At 43.1% G+C, this 23,165-nt stretch overlaps 1 protein-coding gene across 3 annotated transcripts in view; it reads left to right on the top strand.

Moving 5' to 3' along the window:
* The first annotated feature begins 6,259 nt into the window (after nt 1-6,259).
* Nucleotides 6,260-23,165, top strand: part of LOC140897624 (ABC-type organic anion transporter ABCA8-like) — a 60,040-nt gene continuing 43,134 nt past the window's right edge. For 2 of the 3 annotated variants that reach the window (XM_073310476.1, XM_073310477.1), the window contains exons 1-11: nt 6,260-6,452; nt 9,155-9,261; nt 10,408-10,612; nt 11,259-11,429; nt 14,221-14,330; nt 16,781-17,007; nt 19,691-19,832; nt 20,904-21,089; nt 21,520-21,667; nt 22,416-22,590; nt 22,875-22,933. In XM_073310476.1, coding sequence (XP_073166577.1) covers nt 9,157-9,261; nt 10,408-10,612; nt 11,259-11,429; nt 14,221-14,330; nt 16,781-17,007; nt 19,691-19,832; nt 20,904-21,089; nt 21,520-21,667; nt 22,416-22,590; nt 22,875-22,933 — 1,528 coding nt within the window. In that variant the 5' untranslated portion in view covers nt 6,260-6,452; nt 9,155-9,156. The other variant, XM_073310478.1, reaches the window with a different exon arrangement.

Consider the following 23,165-nt stretch of genomic DNA (forward strand, 5'->3'; position numbering starts at 1 on the left):
TAGGGGTTTCAGCACTCAGCACTGCAGCGCCTAACTAATTTAGGAGCCCATCAGTGGTTTTAAGTTCCTCTGTGCCTAAGTCTCTTCTGAAAATAAGATTTAGGCTCCTAAATTAGTTAGGCGTTGCAATGCTGAGTACTGCAACACCTAAATACCTTTTAAAAATCTGGGCTTTCAGTTCTACTTTGTGGGAGCTCTACAATTCAGACAGTTGGGGCACTTCCCCCCACTCAGAAAAAGGAGAAGATAAAATGATGTTTTAAATCTCTTAATATAAGAGATTACCTTTTCCGGATGGTGGGTTCATTCAGGTCAGCAGTTCTGGAGCACCAGACTGTGTAGTGAAGATGGGCATATTCTAATAGTGGGCTCCAGGGCCCCAATCCTGCGGGGTTCTGAAAGAATCCCGAGAGTTGCTTTGTGCGTTCCACTTCCACTGGAATCATAGAAGATCAGGGTTGGAAGGGACCTCAGGAGGTCATCTAGTCCAACCCCTTGCTCAAAGCAGGACCAATCCCCAACTAAATCATACCAGCCAGGGCTTTGTCAAGCCTGACCTTAAAAACCCTCAAAGGAAGGAGATTCCACCACCTCCCTAGGTAACGCATTCCAGTGCTTCACCACCCTCCTAGTGAAAAAGTTTTTCCTAATATCCAACCTAAACCTCCCCCACTGCAACTTGAGACCATTACTCCTCGTTCTGTCATCTGCTACCACTGAGAACAGTCTTTCAGGTAGTTGAAACCAGCTGTCAAATCCCCCCTCATTCTTCTGCAGACTAAACAATCCCAGTTCCCTCAGCCTCTCCTCTTAACTCATGTGTTCCAGACCCCTAATCATTTTTGTTGCCCTTTGCTGGACTCTCTCCAATTTATCCACATCCTTCTTGTAGTGTGGGGCCCAAAACTGGACACAGTACTCCAGATGAGGCCTCACCAATGTCAAATAGAGGGGAATAATCACATCCCTCGATCTGCTGGCAATGCCCCTACTTATACATCCCAAAATGCCATTGGCCTTCTTGGCAACAAGGGCACACTGCTGACTCATATCCAGCTTCTTGTTCACTGTAACCCCTAGGTCCTTTTCTGCAGAACTGCTGCCTAGCCATTCGGTCCCTAGTATGTAGCGGTGCATGGGGTTCTTCCGTCCTAAGTGCAAGATTCTGCACTTGTCCTTGTTGAACCTCATCAGATTTCTTTTGGCCCAATCCTCTAATTTGTCTAGGGCCCTCTGTATCCTATCCCTACCCTGCAGCGTATCTACCATTCCTCCCAGTTTAGTGTCATCTTCAAACTTGCTGAGGGTTCAATCCACGCCATCCTCCAGATCATTAATGAAGATATTGAACAAAACCAGCCCCAGGACCGACCCTTGGGGCACTCCACTTGATACCGGCTGCCAACTAGACATGAAGCCATTGATCACTACCCGTTGAGCCTGATAATCTAGCCAGCTTTTTATCCACCTTATAGTCCATTCATCCAGCCCATACTTCTTTAACTTGCTGACAAGAATACTGTGGGGGACCGTGTCAAAAGCTTTGCTAAAGTCAAGGAATAACACGCCCACTGCTTCCCCCATCATCCACAGAGCCAGTTATCTAGTCATAGAAGGCAATTAGATTATTCAGGCATGACTTGCCCTTGGTAAATCCATGCTAACTGTTCCTGATCACTTTCCTCTCCTCTAAGTGCTCCAGAATTGATTCCTTGAGGACCTGCTCCATGATTTTTCCAGGGACTGAGGTGAGGCTGACGGGCCTGTAGTTGCCAGGATCCTCCTTCTTCCCTTTTTTAAAGATGGGCATTACATTAGCCTTTTTCCAGTCGTCCGGGACTTCCCCCAATCGCCGTGAGTTTTCAAAGATAATGGCCAATGGCTCTGCAATCACATCTGCCAACTCCTTTAACTCTCTCGGATGCAGCACATCCGGCCCCATGGACTTGTGCTCATCCAGCTTTTCTAAATAGTCCCGAACCACTTCTTTCTCCGCAGAGGGCTGGTCACCTCCTCCCCATGCTGTGCTGCCCATTGCAGTAGTCTGGGAGCTGACCTTGTTTGTGAAGACAGAGGCAAAAAAAGCATTGAGTACATTAACTATTTCCACATCCTCTGTCACTAGGTTGCCTCCCTCATTCGGTAAGAGGCCCATACTTTCCTTGACTTTCTTCTTGTTGCTAACATACCCAAAGAAACCCTTCTTATTACTCTTAACATCTCTTGCTAATTGCAACTCCAAGTGTGATTTGGCCTTCCTGATTTCACTCCTGCATGCCTGAGCAATATTTTTATACTCCTCCCTGGTCATTTGTCCAATCTTGCACTTCTTGTAAGCTTATTTTTTGTGTTTAAGATCACTGGATGTATTGGGCTGAGCTACAGTATTGTTAGGGTCAGACAAAAGATTTTTATTCTGCCATATTAAAGGCAACGGGCCTGAGTCTCTGGCCAACTTCATTCCCTTTGCACCTGCCTTGTGGTGCAAAAGCAATGCAATTTGGCCCCAATGTTCCTGCTAATAGGTGCAAAGCTGGCATAGGTGGCTCTGTGAAGGAAGAGTGGCTAGAGCGCTGCTTGACTAAATAAAGCCCCTTGGGGACCATTGCTAGATGGTGAGAGTTAGAACAGCCCCCAGCCCCCAGGCTGTTCTAACATGCACTCAGGCTGAAGCTGGGGGAAGAGAATTGGGGAATCACAACCTGCTGCCTGATGGCACCCCCAACAAGCACACTTTGCGTGGCTCAGTGGACACTAGAATGACAGAGAACCTGCCCCCAATATTTCAATGTTCTCTGCTTCCTGCCCATCAAGCAAAAAGTTTAGACATATTTACCCAAAATGTATTTATGTTTAGCTACATTTTATTTCTGTACTCTGCCAATTAAAGTCTGATTTTGTTGAAACCAGAGGTACATTATAAGTTTCCAAATGTATCCTGTCGCAATACTTTCCAAAAACACACTTCTCAGTTTGGAAGTAAACAAGGCATTTTACCCCTGTAAAGGAGTTTGCTCAGTGCAGTAGCGCCTCCTCGTGGTCAGATGTGGTGTAGCGGCTGTCTCCCCATAATCACCACCACCAGCCCCACCTCAGCTGGGCTTCATTCAATTAAGCTTGGCTTTCTCTCTCTCTCTCAGGTGTTGCCAGGTATGCTATTTGACCTCTCAGGCCCACATTAACCACTTCGAGGCCTGTGTGGGATACATCCCTAGTTGCCAGGCCTGAAGACTCAACCTGTGCTGTGAAATTCAAGCTGTGCTCTTTCTAGCTAATCTGCAGAAAAGGTCCTGGGGATTACAGTGGACGAGAAGGTGGATATGAGTCAGCAGTTTGCCCTTGTTGCCAAGAAGGCCAAAGGCATATTGGGCTGTTTTAGTAGGAGCATTGCCAGCAGATCAAGCAAAGTGATTATTCCCCTCTATTCAGCACCGGTGAGGCCACACCTGGAGTACTGCGTCCAGTTTTGGTCCCCCCACTACAGAAGGGATGTGGACAAATTGGAGAGAGTCCAGCAGAAGAGAACAAAAATGATTAGGGGGCTGGGGCACATGACTTACAAGGAGAAACGGTGGGAACTGGGGTTATTTAATCTGTAGAAGAGAAGAGTGAGGGGGGATTTGATAGCAGCCTTCAACTACTTGAAGGGGGGTTCCAAAGAGGATGGATCTAGACTGTTCTCAGTGGTAGCAGATGACAGAACAAGGAACAATGGTCTCAAGTTGCAGTGGGGGAGGTCTAGGTTGGATATTAGGAAACACTATTTCACTGGGAGGGTGGTGAAGCACTGGAATGCGTTACCTAGGGAGGTGGTGGAATCTCCATCCTTAGAGGTTTTTAAGGACTGGCTTGACAAAGCTTTAGCCCAGTGAGCCAGCTTACCTGTATTCTATTCATTGCTTTGTTGTTCTGCTTTACTATATTTAGTAATAATGCAAGGAACCTACAGGCTTTTATCCTGTAAGATTTGGCTTTAGTCGATAGTATGAGGCTTGAGGCCTACAATCTTTGGTATAAATAAACTTAAGCAACTCATAAATTATAGGGAACTAAAAGTAGCATGCAAGAGGGGAAATTTTGTCCCGGATACTGACTTCAGCCACCCACAGAACATAGCTGACACCAGCATTCGGAAGGTTTCAGACAGAACCCCTGACCGCAAAGGAGCCATGACAGAAAATTGACATGTATGCTAATAGGGTAACATCATACATATCCTCACCTATAGAAAACGGACAGCTTAAGGGAAGGAAATACAAATAAAGACCTCTATTGAATATGCATTGGACATGGCAGCGTCAGTGTAACCTACTATAAAAGTAACATCCCACAGGCAGCAGATAGGTTGTAGAGATGTAGACCTTGGGAGGGGCCAGAATGATGGCCACTGGGGAAGATGAGGACGATGACGGTGATGAGAAAGATAATGGTTAAGTATGTAAGATAATGGTTAAGTAGGTTAAGAAAGATACAGGTGTAAGTATGGATGTCCAAATGTACTTTCTGTATTTATCTCTATCTGCCTTGTTAAATTTAAGTGTGTGTATAATCTTTGCTAAATTATTAATAAATTATATATTTGTAAATATATAGAGAGAGAGTTCCTACGCTGTGAGTGTTGCATCTGTGCACATTGGGGTTCCCAAATTATATGATGATTTTACAATAATCTTACTGGGCCTGATCTTGGGACATGAACCTGTTAATCCTCAAGTTACAATTATATATACCCAACTTTGGGTCAGGCTACTAAGCCCTGGCTGGGATGATTTAGTTGGTGTTGGTCCTGCTTTGAGCAGGGGATTGGACTAGATGACCTCCTGAGGTCTCTTCCAACCCTAATCTTCTATGATTCTATGACAAAGATTCCACAGGCCATGTTCTGTCATCAATGATGCCACTGCAAACCCCACTGTTGTCTTATTTTTCCCTTGGTTATACTTGCATGCAACACCCCTGGGCAGTTAATCCAACCACATCCTCATTTATTTCAGTGGGTTCCTCTTTCAGGAGTGCTGTGCAGATAGTGTGGTAGGATCGTGACTTAAATCACCAAACCCATTGTTGCTGTCTGAGGAAGAATAGAACCCATCTCACTTGCACCTAGCTGTGTTGGCTCTGCTATGCTAACGGGAGTGTTAAAATGGATTTTTGTCTCTATGGCAGCTTGAGCAGCTGAAAAATTGAATAACTTGTAGAAATAATGAAAAATGGCTAACTTTATGGAATAATAGCTGCAAAAAGTCCTACAGAACCAGCTCTGCTTGTCCTTAAAGGAAACAGCTGTGACTCTGAATAGACATGGGGGAAAACTGTTGAATTAGTTTGCTGGGTAGAAGTGCATATTAGTATAACCTGACCTGAGCCACAGAGACCATTAGCTGGTCCAGTCGCGGATGTGTACCTTGGGGACTAACTGACCTCGGGGGAGACAGGAACAGACATAGGTAATTGGTTGAGTTCAACTCTCCTGCGAACCACAGTAATTGTGCTTTCTCTCCGCACACAGTACCACAGAAGATATAATAAAGATCAGAGTGGGCAGGGATAGCCTCTGAAAAAGGGGGACATCCCTGGCAAGGGCACATTGGAGGAGGGAGGGGGCATGGCTGGGGCATTCCTATAGCCCAAGATATTCCTGGAGGCCACAATAACTTATTGTGGCAGTTGCCAACTAAGTGCAAGCTAGGACAATTTTCCAGACTGCTTTCTAACCTATGCCAGGGACAGGTACAGCCCCCAGAAGCCCTCAGTTTGGAGCAGGAGCAAAGGTGGCATAAAGGCACCTCTTCACACTCTTCCCCCCCCCCCCCACTCCCTCCAGTTTCTTTACTGAACTCAGCTCTGGCCCTGGGATGAATTCAACCCTCAGTATTCCCCTCCCCCACAACAAGGTTTTCTATTTGCATAGGGCCCAATCCTGCAAGCTTCTGAGTTCTGTCAAACAGCACTGAATTCAGCGGGAGCTGAGGTCACTAAGCATTCCCAAAGAAGTGCTCAGCATCTCACAGGATCAAGCTCATATTTACTTGTTGCTTTCTCAGACCAGATTTTTGGGCTTTGACCTTTGTCCATCTTTCGTTTAAGCTGAAAGGTGCAGAGGCGAAGTTCTAAGAAATTTTAGACTGTAACTTTCCTGGGAGTGCTCTCCCTTGCTAAGCTTGTTTGCAGTATCATGAGTATAGCCGCAGTACTGCTAGCTAGGAGAACTGGTAGTAAGGGAAGGGGAGGGAGAAAACAATTGAGAAATACGGGGAAATGGTCACATGAACAGAGCATTTTGGCAGCATGACAGTTAAAAGGACGCTGTTCCCTTTCAGTGACTATTCTGAATAACTAGTTCATCCAGCTGGCATCAAAACCACTGTGCAGGGAAACAAGGAGAGTGTTTCACTATCTTCGCAGACTTTTCCAAGTGTCCCAGCTTCCTTTCTCCGAAGGCTTTTGTGAAGGTGAGTTTATTTCTGCCTGTCTGATTCTATGCTGTCTGAGCTCCTATCATTCTATTAGTGCTCTTCCCTCTATACAGTCTTTAGTGCTTACTGACACTGCAAATGATTTTGCTCAGGCACGTCTTGTTTGATGTACAGCTGGTTGGGAAATTTTTGACCAAACGGTTTTTCATCAGAAAATGCCAATTTGTTGAAACTGGAACTTTTCATAGAGGTGTACCAGTGTTGACTTTAAAACTTTTGTTGGGAAAGATTCCTCGGGTCCAGGATGGAATTTCTGGGCAAAACCAGAGAGAGTTGCACACCAGACCAGCCAATAGCCTGGTGGTTAGGGATTCACATGGGCCATGGGAGACCCAGGTTCCAATTTGAGCCCTGATGAATAGTTATACAAAGTAAAATAGCTTCAACAGGAAAGCTTGAGAGAGACCCACTCCAGAATAGCCACTGTCTTGGTGGTCAGGACAGTCACCTGGGATGTCAGAGAATGGCCAAGTAGGTACTTGAACCTGGGTCTCGACCTCCCTGTGGACTGCCCTAATCACCAATTGATTGGCTATGTGGAGGTGGGTGGTCTCTCTTTTTTCATGAAAATCTTTGAAAGGTTTTGGTTTCTTCTTGGAGTCGAAACAGGAAAAAAATTAAAATTAAATTTTAAATTTAAACAGGAAAAAATTTAAACAGGAAAAATTTTAAATTTAAACAGGAAAAAAATTAAAATTAAATTTCTTCTTGGAGTCAAAACAGGAAAAAAATTAAAATTCTGAAAAGTTTTGTGGGACACGACAATTGTTAACCCGTCCAAGTCTAGTCTGAAGTTCTGCTGGTAGCCTGACATTAGCAGATGGCTCCTCTCAGGAGTCAGTTTTGATTCTTGAAGCTGGGTTTCCCCGATCAGCTGTATGTGCTGCAAAGTGCTGAGTGAGGCTGAGCAACACTATCGTTTGTTGGAAAACTAGACTTTCGGCTAAACAATTTTTCCACAAAAACTTCACAAACGGCTGTCTGCGAAAAAGGTCAACTTTGTGTTAAACTCTCAAATACCCAAAGTTTTTAATTTGGATATGCCACTGTGATGCCTTCTGGGAGTTGAAGTTTGAGTGCCTCATGTCCCCATTTCCCACTATGGAGTGGGTTCCCCAACTGGACTAACATCTCCCAGGATGCACCAGGGCCAGGAACTCCCACAAAGCACCATCACAGCTCTCCACAAGGGGGGCCTATGGTGCTTTGTGAAGATGTAGCCTTAAGGAGCCTGGCCCACAGAGGAGAATGAGGCCATGAGGCACCTAAATGGCAACTCCCTTGAGGCACTGCGGTAGCATTTCCAAATTGAAATGTTCCGTTTTCAGCTGAAATGTTGCTGATGCTGATTTTTCACTGCAAACTTGAAACTTTTTTTTTGAGGGTGGGCAGTGCAAATTTCCAGTGTACCTCCTGAGGTATGCTGAATTCAGTGGAAGTGTAAGGTGCCCCTTACACTTAACCCCCCGCATTTCCACCCAGGTTGGGAGGTAAAATTTTGCAGATAAACTTTCGAACTCTGGGGCTTTCGAACCCACTGCATATCTGTGGCTGATAAGTACCTCCCTCCTGTCCACCAAAACCACAGCCTCTTCTGTGAGAGGTCTCCTTTAGTATGTTCCTTTTTCACCAAGAACCCAAGATGAGTGAGTTTTCAGATACCCTGTTTTCTAAGGAGGGTTTCCTCTTTCCGGGGCAGTCTATGCTGGAATTCTCCAGAACAACATTCCAAGGCCACAACTGGCCTAATTGAAGCAAGTTTTTATTAAGGCGAGAGAGAAAGAGATACATAATATAAACAAACTAAGTTGTTTATAAGTCGTAGCTAGTCTGAAAATTCACAAGACACAACTTAGCTAGGTTCACTTTAGCTGCCTTTTGATTTCTTTGACATCACTAGATGATCATCGGAGCAGATAGGTACCCCAAATAAAGATATTTACAGAGCTATCCTCACTGTTTTGTGTGTATTAAAGTTATTCATTTCTATGTCCTTTGTCCTGGATAAACGAGTTTAGGGGGTTCCCTAGACCCAGATCTTGAAAGGTATTTAGGCTCCATTGGAAATGAACGGAAGTTAGGAACCTAAATACCTTTGAGGATCTGGGTCCTAGTCACTTATATGATGCAAAGGTTTATTGGAACTTACAGCCACATCATAGTAGGCTTTCAGCCCAATGTGTACATTTTCCATCTGCTCTGGGCATTTGTCCTAAAGGAAGGTGGTGGTAATTCTAAAGCATTTAACTCATGTAAAGAGATGGAGGGTATGTTTTCCCTTTATCATCTTATCATGAATTTTACTCCATGTTAATTATAACTTATGGGCACATTCCCAGTAATCTCTCTCAAGTCCTTAACAGCAAATAGCAGATCAATGCACCGACTCTCCCTCACATACATTTTAAAAAAAGGACAATCCACTAAATAGTCTTGTTTCGTATAAGTGTTTGGCATTACAGCTGAAAATAAGATGAGCTAATGCCTGCCACCAGGAGTAAAGGGGATATGAGTTTCCCTTTATGAGACATATGGATGACAGACACATGAAATGAAATCCAGATGCTCCAAAAGACCCATCACAGATGACCTGCCCCCTCCCACACACCACACAAAGTGCTCCATTCAGTTGCACTAATAGAAAAAAAAACCTCTCAATCTCTCTCACCCCATTCCAGAAATGCTTCCTAGATGTCAGCGAGAGATCAGTGTGTGTCAACAAACCGGGGCTCTGCTATTAAAGCATATACTGGTGAAATGGAGGAAGAAAAAGCAGAGTTTACAGGCAAGTCAGAAGAGCTGGGGTTTGTTCTGAGGTTGGGGCTGGGCTTCACCGGAGAACTTGTACAACAGGCAGCAGTCAGAGAGCCAGACTGCACCAGCCAAAGAGGACAGGTCAGAGGCAGAACAAAGCCCCACCTTCCCATCTGTAGCAAGCAATGAGGGGAAAGTATCCTTATGTGTAGTGCAATGGTGAAGCTACAGCTGCACACCAGGAACTTCTAGGAAGCTTTGTGCTCCCCTCAAACACTGGTTTCAGTGGGAGTCAGGTGCCTAAATACCTTTGACGATCTGGATCTGAAGCTCTGCACGACCTGCGACATGGTCCAGTGCCATGAAGGCAGAGTCCAGCTCTCACTCTTCAGTTGCTATTGATACTCTCAGTGCTCTTTTCATTTCATTGACCATTTGGCTCGTCTCATTACCAGGCTGTTCTCTGCTTAAAAAGAAAAAAGGCTGTGAATTTAATGCTCAAGAAAGTGTGCAAGACTGAGAAAACCCAAAATGGACTCTCTGGCAGAGATGGGGCCCCAAACCTTTGACATCCCATCTAGGGTGACCAGATGTCCCATTTTATATGGACAGTCCCGGTTTGGGGGGCTTTTTCTTATATAGGCACCTATTACCTCCCCACCCTCTGTCCCGATTTTTCACACTTGCCCTCTGCTCACCCTACTCCCATCCCTCTGTGTAGGACTGGATCTGTATGTCATTTCTACTCAACAGAAGCTGAACAGAAAAAAATGGCATAGTATTATAAAAAGTTACATCCTTGGCATCATTAAATTGGCTAACTGAGGTGGTGGCTGGGAGGGTATCAGGTATAACTGTATGGGTCAACGCTTACTCATCAATTGTTCCAAAAGTGCTTAAGCAAAGTCAGAAATTGCCATTCTAAATGCTCTCACTTCTTGACAGGATGAAGGCACTTGAGCTTTGACTGCATGCTTCACAGCACAGCCAAGGGGCGTAGTTTGCATAACAAATATGCAAGTATGTAAGGTCATTCAGTTAGGAGCTGCTCTCCCAAAGTGTATACCAAAACCCTACAATGGGATAAGCTCCTTCTACAGGGCAGTATGGTTGCTGGTCAGGTGATTTACAGATGTGCTACCAACTTCTAATTTGCTTCAATTTTTTTTCTCCTTAGGAATTGGTCCTCTCACTACTGATTCCCCTCATACTGTATCTGAATATAATTGGGGGTTGGTATAGGCGATACCCGGCAACACCTTCAGCTGACTTTGGGCGTGCAGATAAGTTTAATTCTCGCAGTTATGGAATTCAGTATACACCAGTGACGCATACTACCAGGCAAATAATGCAGCATGTGGCTTCTGATTCCTTTTTGAAGAGTGCGTTCTCTCCTAACTTTATTACACTGTTGTTGTTCACATTTCCTGTATTTCAGGAGACTTTTTATTAAAAGGTATATTTTGCTTGTACTGAATATTCGTTAGATATTAATCTCTAATACCAGAGGAGGCTAGTGCCAGTCCACGTGTGTGGTGTGAATGAATGTCCTGGGGCAGAGTCTCTCTTATGGCCATATGCCACTCAGTGCAGAAGAGAGGATGTGGGCGACGCTAGGGTGCCAGTTATGGCTCTCCAGTTCTGATGGCCAGTCTGCACTGCGGTTGGCCTGGTGTTTGTTTTTTTAAGAGCAGCCTTGGGGCTGCTTTAACTTACTCCATTGGCCTCGGGATCTCTACATTCATTTTTCATTATGTTTTTTTTTTTCCTTCTGGCTCTCTCTGCTTATGTTTTTTAGCTGTTGCTACATATTTGTTTTTCACTCCTCTCTTGAATGAAATGCTGTCTTAACATTCAAGTTAAAGTTCCTGACTCACGATTTTGAAGTCCACTTAACATTAGACAAAGTGACTCTGTTCTTCCCTAGTTTTGATGGTTTATTTTGCTTGTCATAAAAGTGACAGTCATCTGATGTTTTGGTAGACAATAGTTGTAAACATGCACATTTATTTTTCTTATATTTCACAGATGTACATATTGTTGGAGAGAACACTGGAGAACAAACAGAGCTGGAAAACACTACTCTGGCATTCTATGAATTTATAGAAGTTAAATTTAATGACGCTTTCTCTTATGAGTTAGCTTCCCATTGGCATTCTGAATTCCATTTGCAAAGGGACAATATGGATCATCATTCAGGTGATTTTTCCCGTTTAACACAAATAATTGTGAATTTTAATAATTTTAATCTTTCAATTTAATCACAAATTATAACGGTCAAAGTGAGATTAAAATGTATGTAGGTATAAAATTAGTGTTCAAACAACTATTTTCTAATATTGATTCTTGTATATGGGATATCTGTCTACTTGGAATGGATTTTTGGGTGACTCTAGGCATTCACAGAAGTAGATAACTTGGTCAAAGTATACTTCCACTTTTCATATTCCACTCAGTATACTCAGGAATAGATCTGTTTGGGACTCAGAATTCTGTTCCATGGAAAATTCTGATATTTAAAAAACAAAAAAAATTTCTCCATTGGAATGAAAAGCTGAAATTTCAAAATTTCTCAGAAAACCGAATTTGGGCAGGGGGATTGTTTTGGCTCATTTGAAATGTTTTGTTTCTGTTTAAACTTTTTAAAATATTTTATTTTTTTATTTTATTTCAGAATTAGAGTTTAATTTTTTTAAATTTATAATTGAAAAGAAAATAATTGGTGTTATAATTGAAAATTGGCCTTCTAACTGGTAATTGGTTTGCTCATTTGGTAATTGATGTTCTAACTAGTAACAGGTTTGCTTCTGGGTTTGGTAAATAAGTATTGTAATTGGCATAATATAAAATAAATAACATATTTAGAAACAAGAAGTTGTTTCAAAATAAAACACCAATAAGGACCTTATTGAAGCACTTTCATCAGAAAATGACACATTTTCCCCCACAATGTTGACGTTGACAAATTGACATTTTCTGGCTGAAAAACATTCCCCTGGAAAATTTTCGGCCAGGAACTGCCTCACAAACCCAGAGTTCCGTAAGCCCCGGCGGTGCAAGCATGGTGGTATGGTCCTGCCCCCGCCCTTCCACACAGCTGCGTCTCCTGAGTCCTCCTGCCTGGGGTCTGTACAGCAGAAGTCTCTGGTGCAGCAGGAGGAGGACAGAGCCCCGCCACCAGTAAGGTGGGATGGATGTGGATCATGGGGAAGGGACAGGGACAGCACGGGGGCCCCGGACTGGGCACAAGTCACCTGGGGGATCACATGGAGAGGTCACATGCCCCCCCCCTTGTGTCCCTTCCCATGAGTGCAGCATACCAGCAAGAAATGATTTCTACTTGCACCACTGGTTAAGTCCTGTGGAATTCTCATGGGACAACGGGATTGCCTTAGACTTTGGTCTGGCAGAGGGCTTTTCCTCTCTCCCATATCTCCTGCTTTCCTCCCCGCCCTCCGTTCAGCCCTGGCAGCCTGCACTCTAATGAACATTAGTGACGAGGCATTTTGTGGAGGAGGCAGGTGCACCTTTATCCACCAGCTTTTACAGCCTCTCTTCCTCTGGCAGGGAGCAAACCCCCCAACCCTGCCATTCTGGAAGTCAACAGGATCTCTCACATCCCTGAATGCTGTGATCTTTCCTGACCCCTTTGATGAGCTAGCACCCAGTGCTTTGGGAGCCTATGGGCGCCAGTGCCCAGAATTTCCAGAGTGCTCAGCATCCGTTGTTTCCCAGAGTGACTGCTGTGTGTTGAGCTCCTCTGAAAACATGGCCTCAGACTTTGTGACCATCCAAAGCCTTGTTCCTTGGGGAAAGTGTTTTCAGAGTCTACTAGCTCTGTGGAAACAGGTAGAATCTGTGGGGCAAACAGGCAGACTCTATTTAAAGGGATATGCCTTGCCATTGTGAGCCTTGTTTTTCTTATCCGCTCCAGTGGCCTTCCTTGTAACAATCAGTTCAAAGACCTTGCAGTTCTTTCCTCACAGAACAACACTACAACTTCTGACCTTCTAACTGAATTTTTTTTTCCTCTTTACCACTTAGATCTGGGTAGTATTCTACTTTTGTTCCATCCCATTCATCCCCACCCTAAAGATATGCTATGGCTTCCTCCCTTCGTCTTTCAAGCCACTAAATACAATCTGTCTGGAATAAAGCTTTTCAGGAAAAGAGATGCACCTGGTTAATTTCTTATGCCCAGAAGAAGCCAGGCTTCCAAATTTCTGCAGCAGCCATCTCCAAAACAAACATTCCCAGAAAATGCACTGAATGTAAGCCAATGTCTACTCTCTGGGCCCTACAGCAGCATATAGCTACGGTGTCTTAGCTTATGCTGCAGTAACCCTGTAGTGTAGATGCAGCCTACAGAAAGGGAAGGTTTTTTTCAGTCACTCTGCCTCCCCAGCCAAAGGTAGGTAGGTTGACAAGAGCATTCTTCCATTGACCTAGCTGCGTCTATGTCAAAGGTTAGGTCAGCATAACTATGGTGCTTAGCAGTGTGGATTTTTCATGGGCTGTAGTGCCCGGAGTGTAGATATGGCCTGGGACCTGCCTGTCCTGGGTATTGGAAGAGTACAGTGCTAACTTCGTGTCCTGGTCATGTTCAAATGGGTGACTCTGGCCCTCCTAACTGAACCATATATTTTCAAGTTGTTAGTGCTTTTCTGCCCATTGTACGGGTGCTTTGGTAGTGTGTACCTACCTCACTAGCTATTACACTAAAACTCCCCGAAATCATTGCGTAGTGACCACTGAACGCCCATGATATGGAAATGACTCTCGGGCACTATTGGCCTCCAGTGAAACCCACCAAAGTCGATAGGAATTTTTGCCATTAACTTCAGCAGGGTCAGGATTTCAGCCACAGACTACAGTCTAATTGGGGGACCTACAGGTGATAGGCTCCACTTCCCTAATCCTCTGTGTCATGTACCCCCCCCCCACACACACACACAATACTATTTGCTTTTTAAAAAAATCTTTCCTCTAGGCAGCTGCTCTGGCTCCATATTTTATGACGACATCACTTGTGCTGTTAGTCAACAGTGGACTTCAGGATTTGTTTCCCTGCAAGCAAACATTGACGCTGCTATCATTCAAGTAAGTAGAGCCGGAAGCTTGAAAGTCAGTTCATTTTAGCCAGATTATTAGTATTGGACCTAACCAAAGAATATCTCTGACCAAATACTTAACATGTAGATGGAGCTTTTTAGAGAAATTAGATGTATTCACATCAGCGGGGCTTGATGAAATTCACTCTCAGGTTCTTAAGGAAACAACTGAAGCAGTCTCAGAACCACTAGCAATTATCTTTGAGAATTCATGAAGGGCAGGTGAGGGTCCAGAGGACTGGAGAAGGGCAAGCAAAGTACATACCTTTAAAAAGTGAACAAAGAGGACCCAGGGAATTATAGACCTATCAGCCTCATTTTGATACCTGGAAAGATACTGGAACTAATTATTAAACAATCGGTGTGTAAGCACCAAGAGGATCATAGGGTCACAAGTAATAACCAGCATGGATCTATCAAGAACAAATCATGCCAAAGCAACCTCTTTCCCTTCTTTGACAGCATTACAGGCCTAGTGGATAGGGGGAAGCAGTAGATGTGATATATCTTGATTTTAGCGAGGCTTTTGACACAGTCTCACATGACATTTGCCTAAGAAAACTAGGGAAATATAGCCTAGATGAAATCACTCTAAGGTGTGTAAATAACTGGTTGAAAAACTGCAGCAAGAGAGATTTAAGTTAGATAACAGGAAAAACTTTCTAACTACTGAGTACTTCTAAGCACTGGAATAGGGTTACCAAGAGAGGTGTGAAATCTATGTCAGTGGAGGTTTTTAAGAACAGGTTAGATAAACACTTGTCAGGGATGGTCTAAATATATTTAATCCATTCTCAACATGGGGGGATGTACTAGATAACCTTCTGAGTTCCCTTCCAGCCCTATTTTTTTCTGTTTCTTTCCATGCAAAAATACTGAGCACACCAAATAGGGTGTCCATAAGTCTACCATAATTTGGTTCAAAGTGCTGAATTGCACAAATGCTGTGAAAGGAAGGAGGGCCCGTGGTTAAGGCACAAGTCTGGGGTGCTGGAGACCAGGTGTGATTCCCATCTCCGCCACAAGCTTCCTGTGTAACCTTGGACAAGTCAGTTAGCCTCACTGTGACTAAGTTCCCCATCTGTAAAATGGAATTAATAGCACTTCTCTACCTCACATATATGAAAAGACTTTGAGGAGCTCAGATACTACCATGATGGGAGTACCTAAAATAAACAGATCATTTCTTAGAGCAGTATGGTGAGCTGGTGGAAAGGGCTTGCATTTGCACCCCAGCTGCAGTAGTTAAATATTCATTGTATTTATCTAGCACTCTACATTGTAAACCCAGTGTACAAGCCATTAATTCTTATAACACCCCCATGAGGATCATTATCCCCTTAGTGTTGAGGGAGACAGAGATTTGGTGGTATAGCCAGAATTAAAACCCCTGACTGCCTGTTTCCTAAACCTGCACACATCCCTCCAGACCCCACTGCCTTCCAGCAGTGACCGTCTGACTGTCGAAGTCGTCGTGTCTCTAGTGGTGCACAGTCAACGTTGACTCTTCCTCTACCTGTTGGAAGGGCGTCACCTGCTCCCTTGCCAGTATGCAGCGCATGAGGCCATGAATCCGCCTCAGCTCAACAAAGGCACGCGACAGAGCAAGCCACCCTCCACTGCATTCTTGCACTCTAGCATTTGCAGCCAAAGTACGGCACCCTGGCATCTTCTCCAAATCTAGTGTAGCTGCACGGAGGGAGACATAACTGGACTATCTTTGTGTGCGGCCCCCTGTTCATAATACCTAGCGTTTATACGGCACTTTTCATCAGGAGATCTTAAAGCGTTTTACAGAGGAGGTCACTCTCGCTAGGCCCATTTTACAGATGGGGAAACTGAGAGATGAAGTGACTTCCCCAAGTTTACCAAGCAGGCTGAATCACAGTCTAATGTTCTGTCTGTCCACCAGGCCACACTGTCTCCACATTAAAGCAACTCACTGCTGGAAATAACGCCCTGAACGCCGCCCTTCCAAGAAAACCATCCCGCCGCTACCACCAGTGCTCCAGCGAGTGAACGTCACTCCTCTTGTGTCAAAATGAGAGTTTAACACTTTGTGGGAAAAAAAATGCCTGCCATACAGATACACCCTGTGCCATAAGGCTAGAGTGAAAATGTTTGCTGCTTTAGAAAACAGCGAGAAACATGGGGGTTTTCTTGCTGGTGATTGGAATGTTTTCCACGTGGTGCCTATCATCCTCTTTACAGCTGCAGCTTCAGGGTCTGGAGTGCAGGTGTGAGCTCAGGCATCAGTGAGTGTTTGTGTAGAGAGTGAATTAGGTTGCCCTTTTCTCATCTTTCCTTAATTCCGATGGAGAAGTTTACAGTGAGAGCGCTCAAATCCAGCTCCCACAGCCAAGAATCATTGACAAAATGTCCCTAAAAATCTGGGATCTTGTCAAATTAAACTAATTGGTTACTTGTTTTGTATTTTAGGTTGCATCAAACCACTCAGTAATGGAAGAGCTACAATCAGTCACTGCTGTACAAATGAGGATACCTCCCTTTCGTGTTGCAGAAGGCATTAACTATGACATGTTGGTTGTCTGCACTGCAGTGGCATTCTCTCCACTCATATACTTTATGTCACTCAATGTGGCAAAAGAAAAGAGGAAGTTTAAGGAGCTGATGAAGATGATGGCGCTCCAGGATTTAGCCTTCTGGTGTGTGAAATGCCCACTTAACTATGTATGGCAGATAAATCAACTGGTGAATTAATATCTCACCGATGCAGCCATGCGTTTAAAGTAAACTGTAAGAAGCTGGGAAATTCTGCTGGGTGAGCAAGATGTGTCCTCTCCATTTGCAAAACCTGAGAACGTAAATTAAGCCCAGGTGTAATCCATGTTGCCAAAGGAAGCTGCTAAATATAAGCAGTGCATCAGAATTACCAGTCAGCTGCACAATGTATGAGAGTCAATGGAAGTAGCCAAAGCAAATTGAGAGCCTTTAGTTTGTCATGACATCGTTGAATGGCTGCTTGTTTTTCTCTGCTTTATGTGAAAGGTGTAGATCTTGCATTGTAATCGGTGGAGGCAAAGCAGTCCTTCCACAGATCATAATGCAGAATTGAGCCTTAAATACAAGGACAAGGGGCCAAACTGTCTTTCAGAGGAATTCCATTAGAATGGGTCCAAAAAGAAAATTCAGGGACTCTTTCCTCCTCTTATACCCCCTCCTAACCCCTCTCACATTTTCCCTACATTCAAATGTTCAGGATTCAAAACATTTCAACGTGTTCTAACTTGATCACTGAAGCCAATGTGTGTCCATTATAGTCAGTAATAGTGCAGACTGATTTCGTTTTGCTACTGAATGGTATCTGTGGTACCGCTCTGTGACGGGGTGTATGGATCTTTCAGTGCCCCCTTCTGCGAGCCCCGGGGCATTACTGTTCTCTAACCCAGGAGTGTCCAATAGAGGAGACCCCACTGAGCTAGACAATGGCCTGGTAATTTCCAGCCAGGGTTCTGTGCCTGTTCAGGTAGACCCTCCCAGCTGGGAGCTAATTATACACAGACTCACCGTAGTATTTAGGCTCAGCACCTTATAGGGAGGACGGGTTATGCCCATAAGTAAGGTCCTTATCGCAGATCCTGCAATATTAGGCTTCCATGGCAATTTTGATTTTAATTCGCTAACTTTGCACAGTCCACAATTTTGCATAATTTTGAATATGCAAGTAGTACTGCACTAACATTCAATGCCTGTAAAATGTAAAGGGCTAAAGTGATTGGACTCGATTTCTATAGCAATAGTGTTAAGATTTTTTGGCTTCTGAATTTCATATTGTACCGGTCACTGTTTTTTAATTAATGTAATGTAGTTGCAGCAAAATGTCTGGTTATCAGAAATAATTAGCAGGCAATGACCTAACACGTGAGTGTTTATATTGTTCCAGGACATTTTTCTTGAACGCATAGGACTACTCTGGCTTTTCCAAATTACGTTATTACTTTTCCATGGTTTTCCAAGTCTTGTCCGCAACTCAACTGCAATTATTTGAAGACCTTCCTGCAATTTAAATAGGGCCTTACCCATAAAAGAGTGAGCAATACAGGTACACACAGTGACCCCAGATCAGGACAGGAGTTCTGAGGAAATATAGTGTATAGCTGCTCCTTGTGTATTTTGGAGCTTTCTACTTGAAAAACAGCCTGGGAAGGAATACCTAAAGATTTCTGCCAAGTTCGTGTCAAACCCTGCTCTAAATCCCAACATGAAGATGGTGATTTGTGCTCAAGTCTGAGCCTCCAGCAAATTTTCTCTCTTGCCTCTCTGTCCTTGGCCCTTCCATGAGTGCCTGGTTATATTTTTATAGCCGTTTGTTTAGGAAGCATGAGCAATTTTATCAATCTTTACTGTACAAAACCCGGAAATGCAAGAGTAGCCATTAGGAAAATGAACTTCACGCTTTTTGCTTAGAGAAACATTGTGCAACAATTTTTAAATTGATGTCTAAAATAAATGCATGTTTACGGGAAAGCATCCAGCTTTAAAAGAAATTAAGGTAAATCTGAAATCTGTTGACTTCAATGGAGCCAGTTTTTTACCCTGTAAATTCTGGGAGAAATGTGGAAACTTCTTGGTCAGGAAGAATAGCCACAGTCAGAATGAACATTTTTCCCAGGATGTCTTCCCTGTTTTAAAATCTTCCTATCATTATCCCAGATAAAATTCTGATCAGTAAACAGAGGAAGATGGAAGCTGATGGATGCACACTGATTCATGTCCGTTCAAGTTGTGTATTTTACATTCTCCCCATCTGACGGGCAAACTAGAGATCATATATTGCCCATATTCTTGGGGCTTTAAGTCTGCACTGTCTCCTATCACATTTAAAAATCAGTTCTTTGTGTTTATAAGTTGTCCATCTGAGCTTGGTATATGGCCATGGCAATAGCCTAGGACTTGGGAAACATGGGTTAGATTCTCTACTCTGCCGCAGACTGTTTGTATGACCTTGCTTAAGCTGGGTAGCCTCTGTGCCTCAGTTCCCCATCTGTGAAATGGGGATAACTGCACTGCTCTACCTCACATAGGTGTTTTGAGGACAAATATATTAAAGAGAAACATAATTCATTTATTTATTTTTAATTGCATAAAAATATTTCTATTTCTATCATGGCATGAAACTCCCCTTTTTACTAAAACCTAAATTGAAAGCAAATGGTAAGTTGGCAGTATCTCTGTAAAACATTATGGTGACATGTTTTGTCAAAGAAATATCAATGATTGTATCAAAGTACAGGCTTCCCTTCCCCGTCCCCGCTTTTTAACAGATTACTGCATGACCTCACATCCATACATAAACCAGAAAAGTAATGCAATGTCTTTTGATTTTAGGTTCTCCTGGGGTTTGCTGTATGCAGGCTATATTTTAATTGTGGCAATTCTACTGACACTTATCATGAAATCTGATGAATTTATATACCACACCAGCCATTCTGTGATGTTCTTCCTCTTTTACCTCTATGGCATCTCTTTGGTAAGTTATATGTTTCAGAAGAAACATAGCTGTTTCCATCTCTGGACTTATAATAAGTCTGGATTTAAGCATCCTTGGTATTGCAACAAGCAAAACTTTTTGAGCTGCGGGGGAGAGAGGATTTGGCCTGGAGGATTCAGACAGCCTTCATACAGATCCTAAATAGAGTCATGTTTTCAGTCCACTCCAAGACAAAACTTGCTGGGCTCTGTTCATTTTCTCAATTCATTTTCAACTGCAGATTAACATTCCTCTCACAATTCAGTGCAAGCTTAGCCAAGACCAAAGAGGACAGGAATTTACTTCCGCAGTCCAGAGAATGATTGAGCGACCCTGGTTTGGGATCTCTCCACTCAACTAGACTTCATTTACATTAATTAAGTAATGCTAAGGAGAATTCTGTTCTGCAGTATTAGCTTCTTTGCTATGGTCTCTTGGATTTTAGGTTTATTTTTATGATCCAGTTAAACAAAAAGTGTTTTAAAGGCCTTGAGCCAAGTTCAGACCTATACAAAGATGCTAATCCAAGTGTAATGTTTGGAAGCTGTGAGGCATGGTTTGGCCTGTATATGTTGGATAGACTCAAGCTATCAAGCCATTGAAGGACCAAGATCATTAAAGCGCTGCTTCAGAGAAGGCAGGCTGCCAATCACCTAAAACAAGTGTTGTTTCAGTCATTTCTATCACTGACAGTTTGAACCTTAAAAAGCTCATTAGTTCTTCAGACTAAAAATACTGGCCAATTAATGAAGAGGGCAGGATACTTCCAAATTCGGAAGCATTCAGGGTCAAGGCAACCCTGACATAAGATAAGGCCTTTAAAACATCCCCCAGAGCTGGTTGTTACCTCATAATAGTAGCTTTTCCTACACTTGTTCAGTAAAGTTCTCATGGATGGAAAACATCATTCGTCTCAATAACTCTTTTATGTTGGCCCATCCTTCTGAGCACCTTGTCACTAGGGGTTATATAAGAGTAATGAAACACCAACAGTCTTACAACTGTAGTGCTGTACGATGATATTGTGATTCTCTGAGAAATTGATGCTAACAAACCCTTGGTCTCTTTCAGATGTCACTTGCTTTCTTGCTAAACTCTTTGTTGAAGAAACCTAAGCTCACTGGCACAGTTGGGTTCCTCTTCACCCTGTCCTTTGGAAGTCTTGGCCTTGCTGTATTGTATAACCATGTTCCTGAACCTTTGGAATGGGCTTTAGGTCTCTTCAGTCCTTTTGCTTTCGCGGCTGGATTTGTGCGGGTATGATGCAGAATAATTTCCTCCTCAAGCATCGTTCATTTTGGGAAGGATGAACATTTTATCTTTTAAGACTTTTGGGTTCATTGACTCTTCAGAAATGCAGTCAGTGAAGGAAAGTTGATGATGACACCCATTTCCTGGTGAAACGGTTTGAGTCCTTCAAATCTAGTAATAGAACCTCAAGCGCATTGGCTTCACCTAACCTGCCACATAAAATTTCAACATCTTCTGGCCTTCATGGCCCTGAATAATTTAATTGTTGTGTCTACCCTTTGGTTCTTATCCTTATTTGCCCTTATCCTCTCTATTCCATCCAACCCACACAATTAAGCAACCCCTTATTGTACTTCCCCACAGGCTTCTTCTACATAGCCAACTGCTCTAACATCCATTCGTATTCTTTCCTCTGTAAATGTCTGCATTATTTCAGATTGTACATTTAGAAGACGCTGTGAAAGGGGTGGATTTTTCTGACTTTTTGGAAGACTCCTTCCCAATGTTGGCAGTTTTTTCCCTGTTGGCTTTTGATGCTCTTCTCTATTTGATGCTAGCCATCTACTTTGACAAAGTTTTGCCTGGTAAGTATGAGTCTGATTGCAATTTAAATTAATTTAAATGGTTTCATTGCTTTCCCCTTCTCTTGAACTATCTCCTGTAAATAACGTGGTTTGACTGTATTGTAGCCTACTAGACTGGGACTCAGAGGGATACCTGGGTTCTCCCAGCCATTGGCTGGCTGGGTGACCTTGGGCTAGTCATTTACCTATCTGTGCCTCCCGTCTGTAAAATGGGGATAATTGTACTTGCCTTTTTTGTAAATTGCTTAGAGAGCTACTGATAGAAACTGCTATATAACAGTTAGGTGTTGTTATTATATCCAGAATCTATTTTCTCATTCTGCTCAAGCTCAGATTGATTTATTTACTGTTTTCTAAGCACATTTAACCCACGGGAGTATGACACATCTGAGGACAAAGTCCTCTCCCACAAAACTAACACAGCACAGGAGTGTTAATGCAAGTTCCCCTTCCTTGCCTTGCCAAGGTGCTTCAATAATATTCCAGAAGGGCTACCTGTAGGGAAGACAGATTATTCATTCCATGTTCTATCTCTATCCCTGGCCTCCTGACTTGTTGACATTGCTAGAATGGGTTCCATTTGCTATGGTGATGGCACAAATGGCAATTTGGTGCCTAATTCTCTTTTTAGTTCAATGGTGCAAAACTGTCATTGGTACCCTAGAAAATGCCCCCCATCCCCTGCAGCAGCTTTATCTCAATATTTCACTGAATAAAATGTTCCATTTTATTTTGGTTTAATAATTAGATAAATATGGGATGCACCATTCCCGTTTGTTCTTCCTGAAGCCATCTTATTGGTTTAAAAAAAGAAAAAATTTTGTCAACAATGATATCCTAGACCATGAAGAATACAGTGACCAGGTCTTTAATGATCATGTTGAGCAAGTGCCTCCAGAATTTCGTGGGAAAGAGGCCATCAGGTATGGGCAATAAGAGTGTGTTTGTTTGGTTTCTACAGTGTTAAGGCTTATATGAGTCCAATCACTAGAGAAATGTAAAGACTTGGATTTCTATTTAATCTTCCCCATAAAGTACCCTGGACCTGATTCTCCAGGAGGTCTGTGCTGAGCTGAGAAGTAGAAGACTACTGCAGGAACCCCCTGCAGTCCCTGCCGACTATTAGCCCAACCTAGAAGCAGAGCTTTAGGACGCGCCTAGCCCTTCGATTCCAATGTTAATTCAAACCTGTCTGCTTCTTTTTCAGTATCAACAATATTAAAAAAACCTATAAAGGGAAGGACAAGACAGTGAATGCTTTAAGAGGTAAGGAGGGAAGCCTCTGAAAGTGAAGGTACCTGTGGGTATTTTTTCCAAGCACCAAGCTACCCATGCGTCCATTTATCCCAGGCCATCCCATTTTAGTCCCTGTGTGGCACCTAGATACCAAGGTGATGGACACCGTTTATAAATACAAAAATGAGATTCAACAAGGATATTGATAGCTATTAATAATTATACATGAAAAAGGAACTTTTTGGGCTCAGGTACCCAGTTT

Source organism: Lepidochelys kempii, chromosome 14, assembly GCF_965140265.1.
Source record: "Lepidochelys kempii isolate rLepKem1 chromosome 14, rLepKem1.hap2, whole genome shotgun sequence".
NCBI classification, from domain to species: Eukaryota; Metazoa; Chordata; order Testudines; family Cheloniidae; genus Lepidochelys; species Lepidochelys kempii.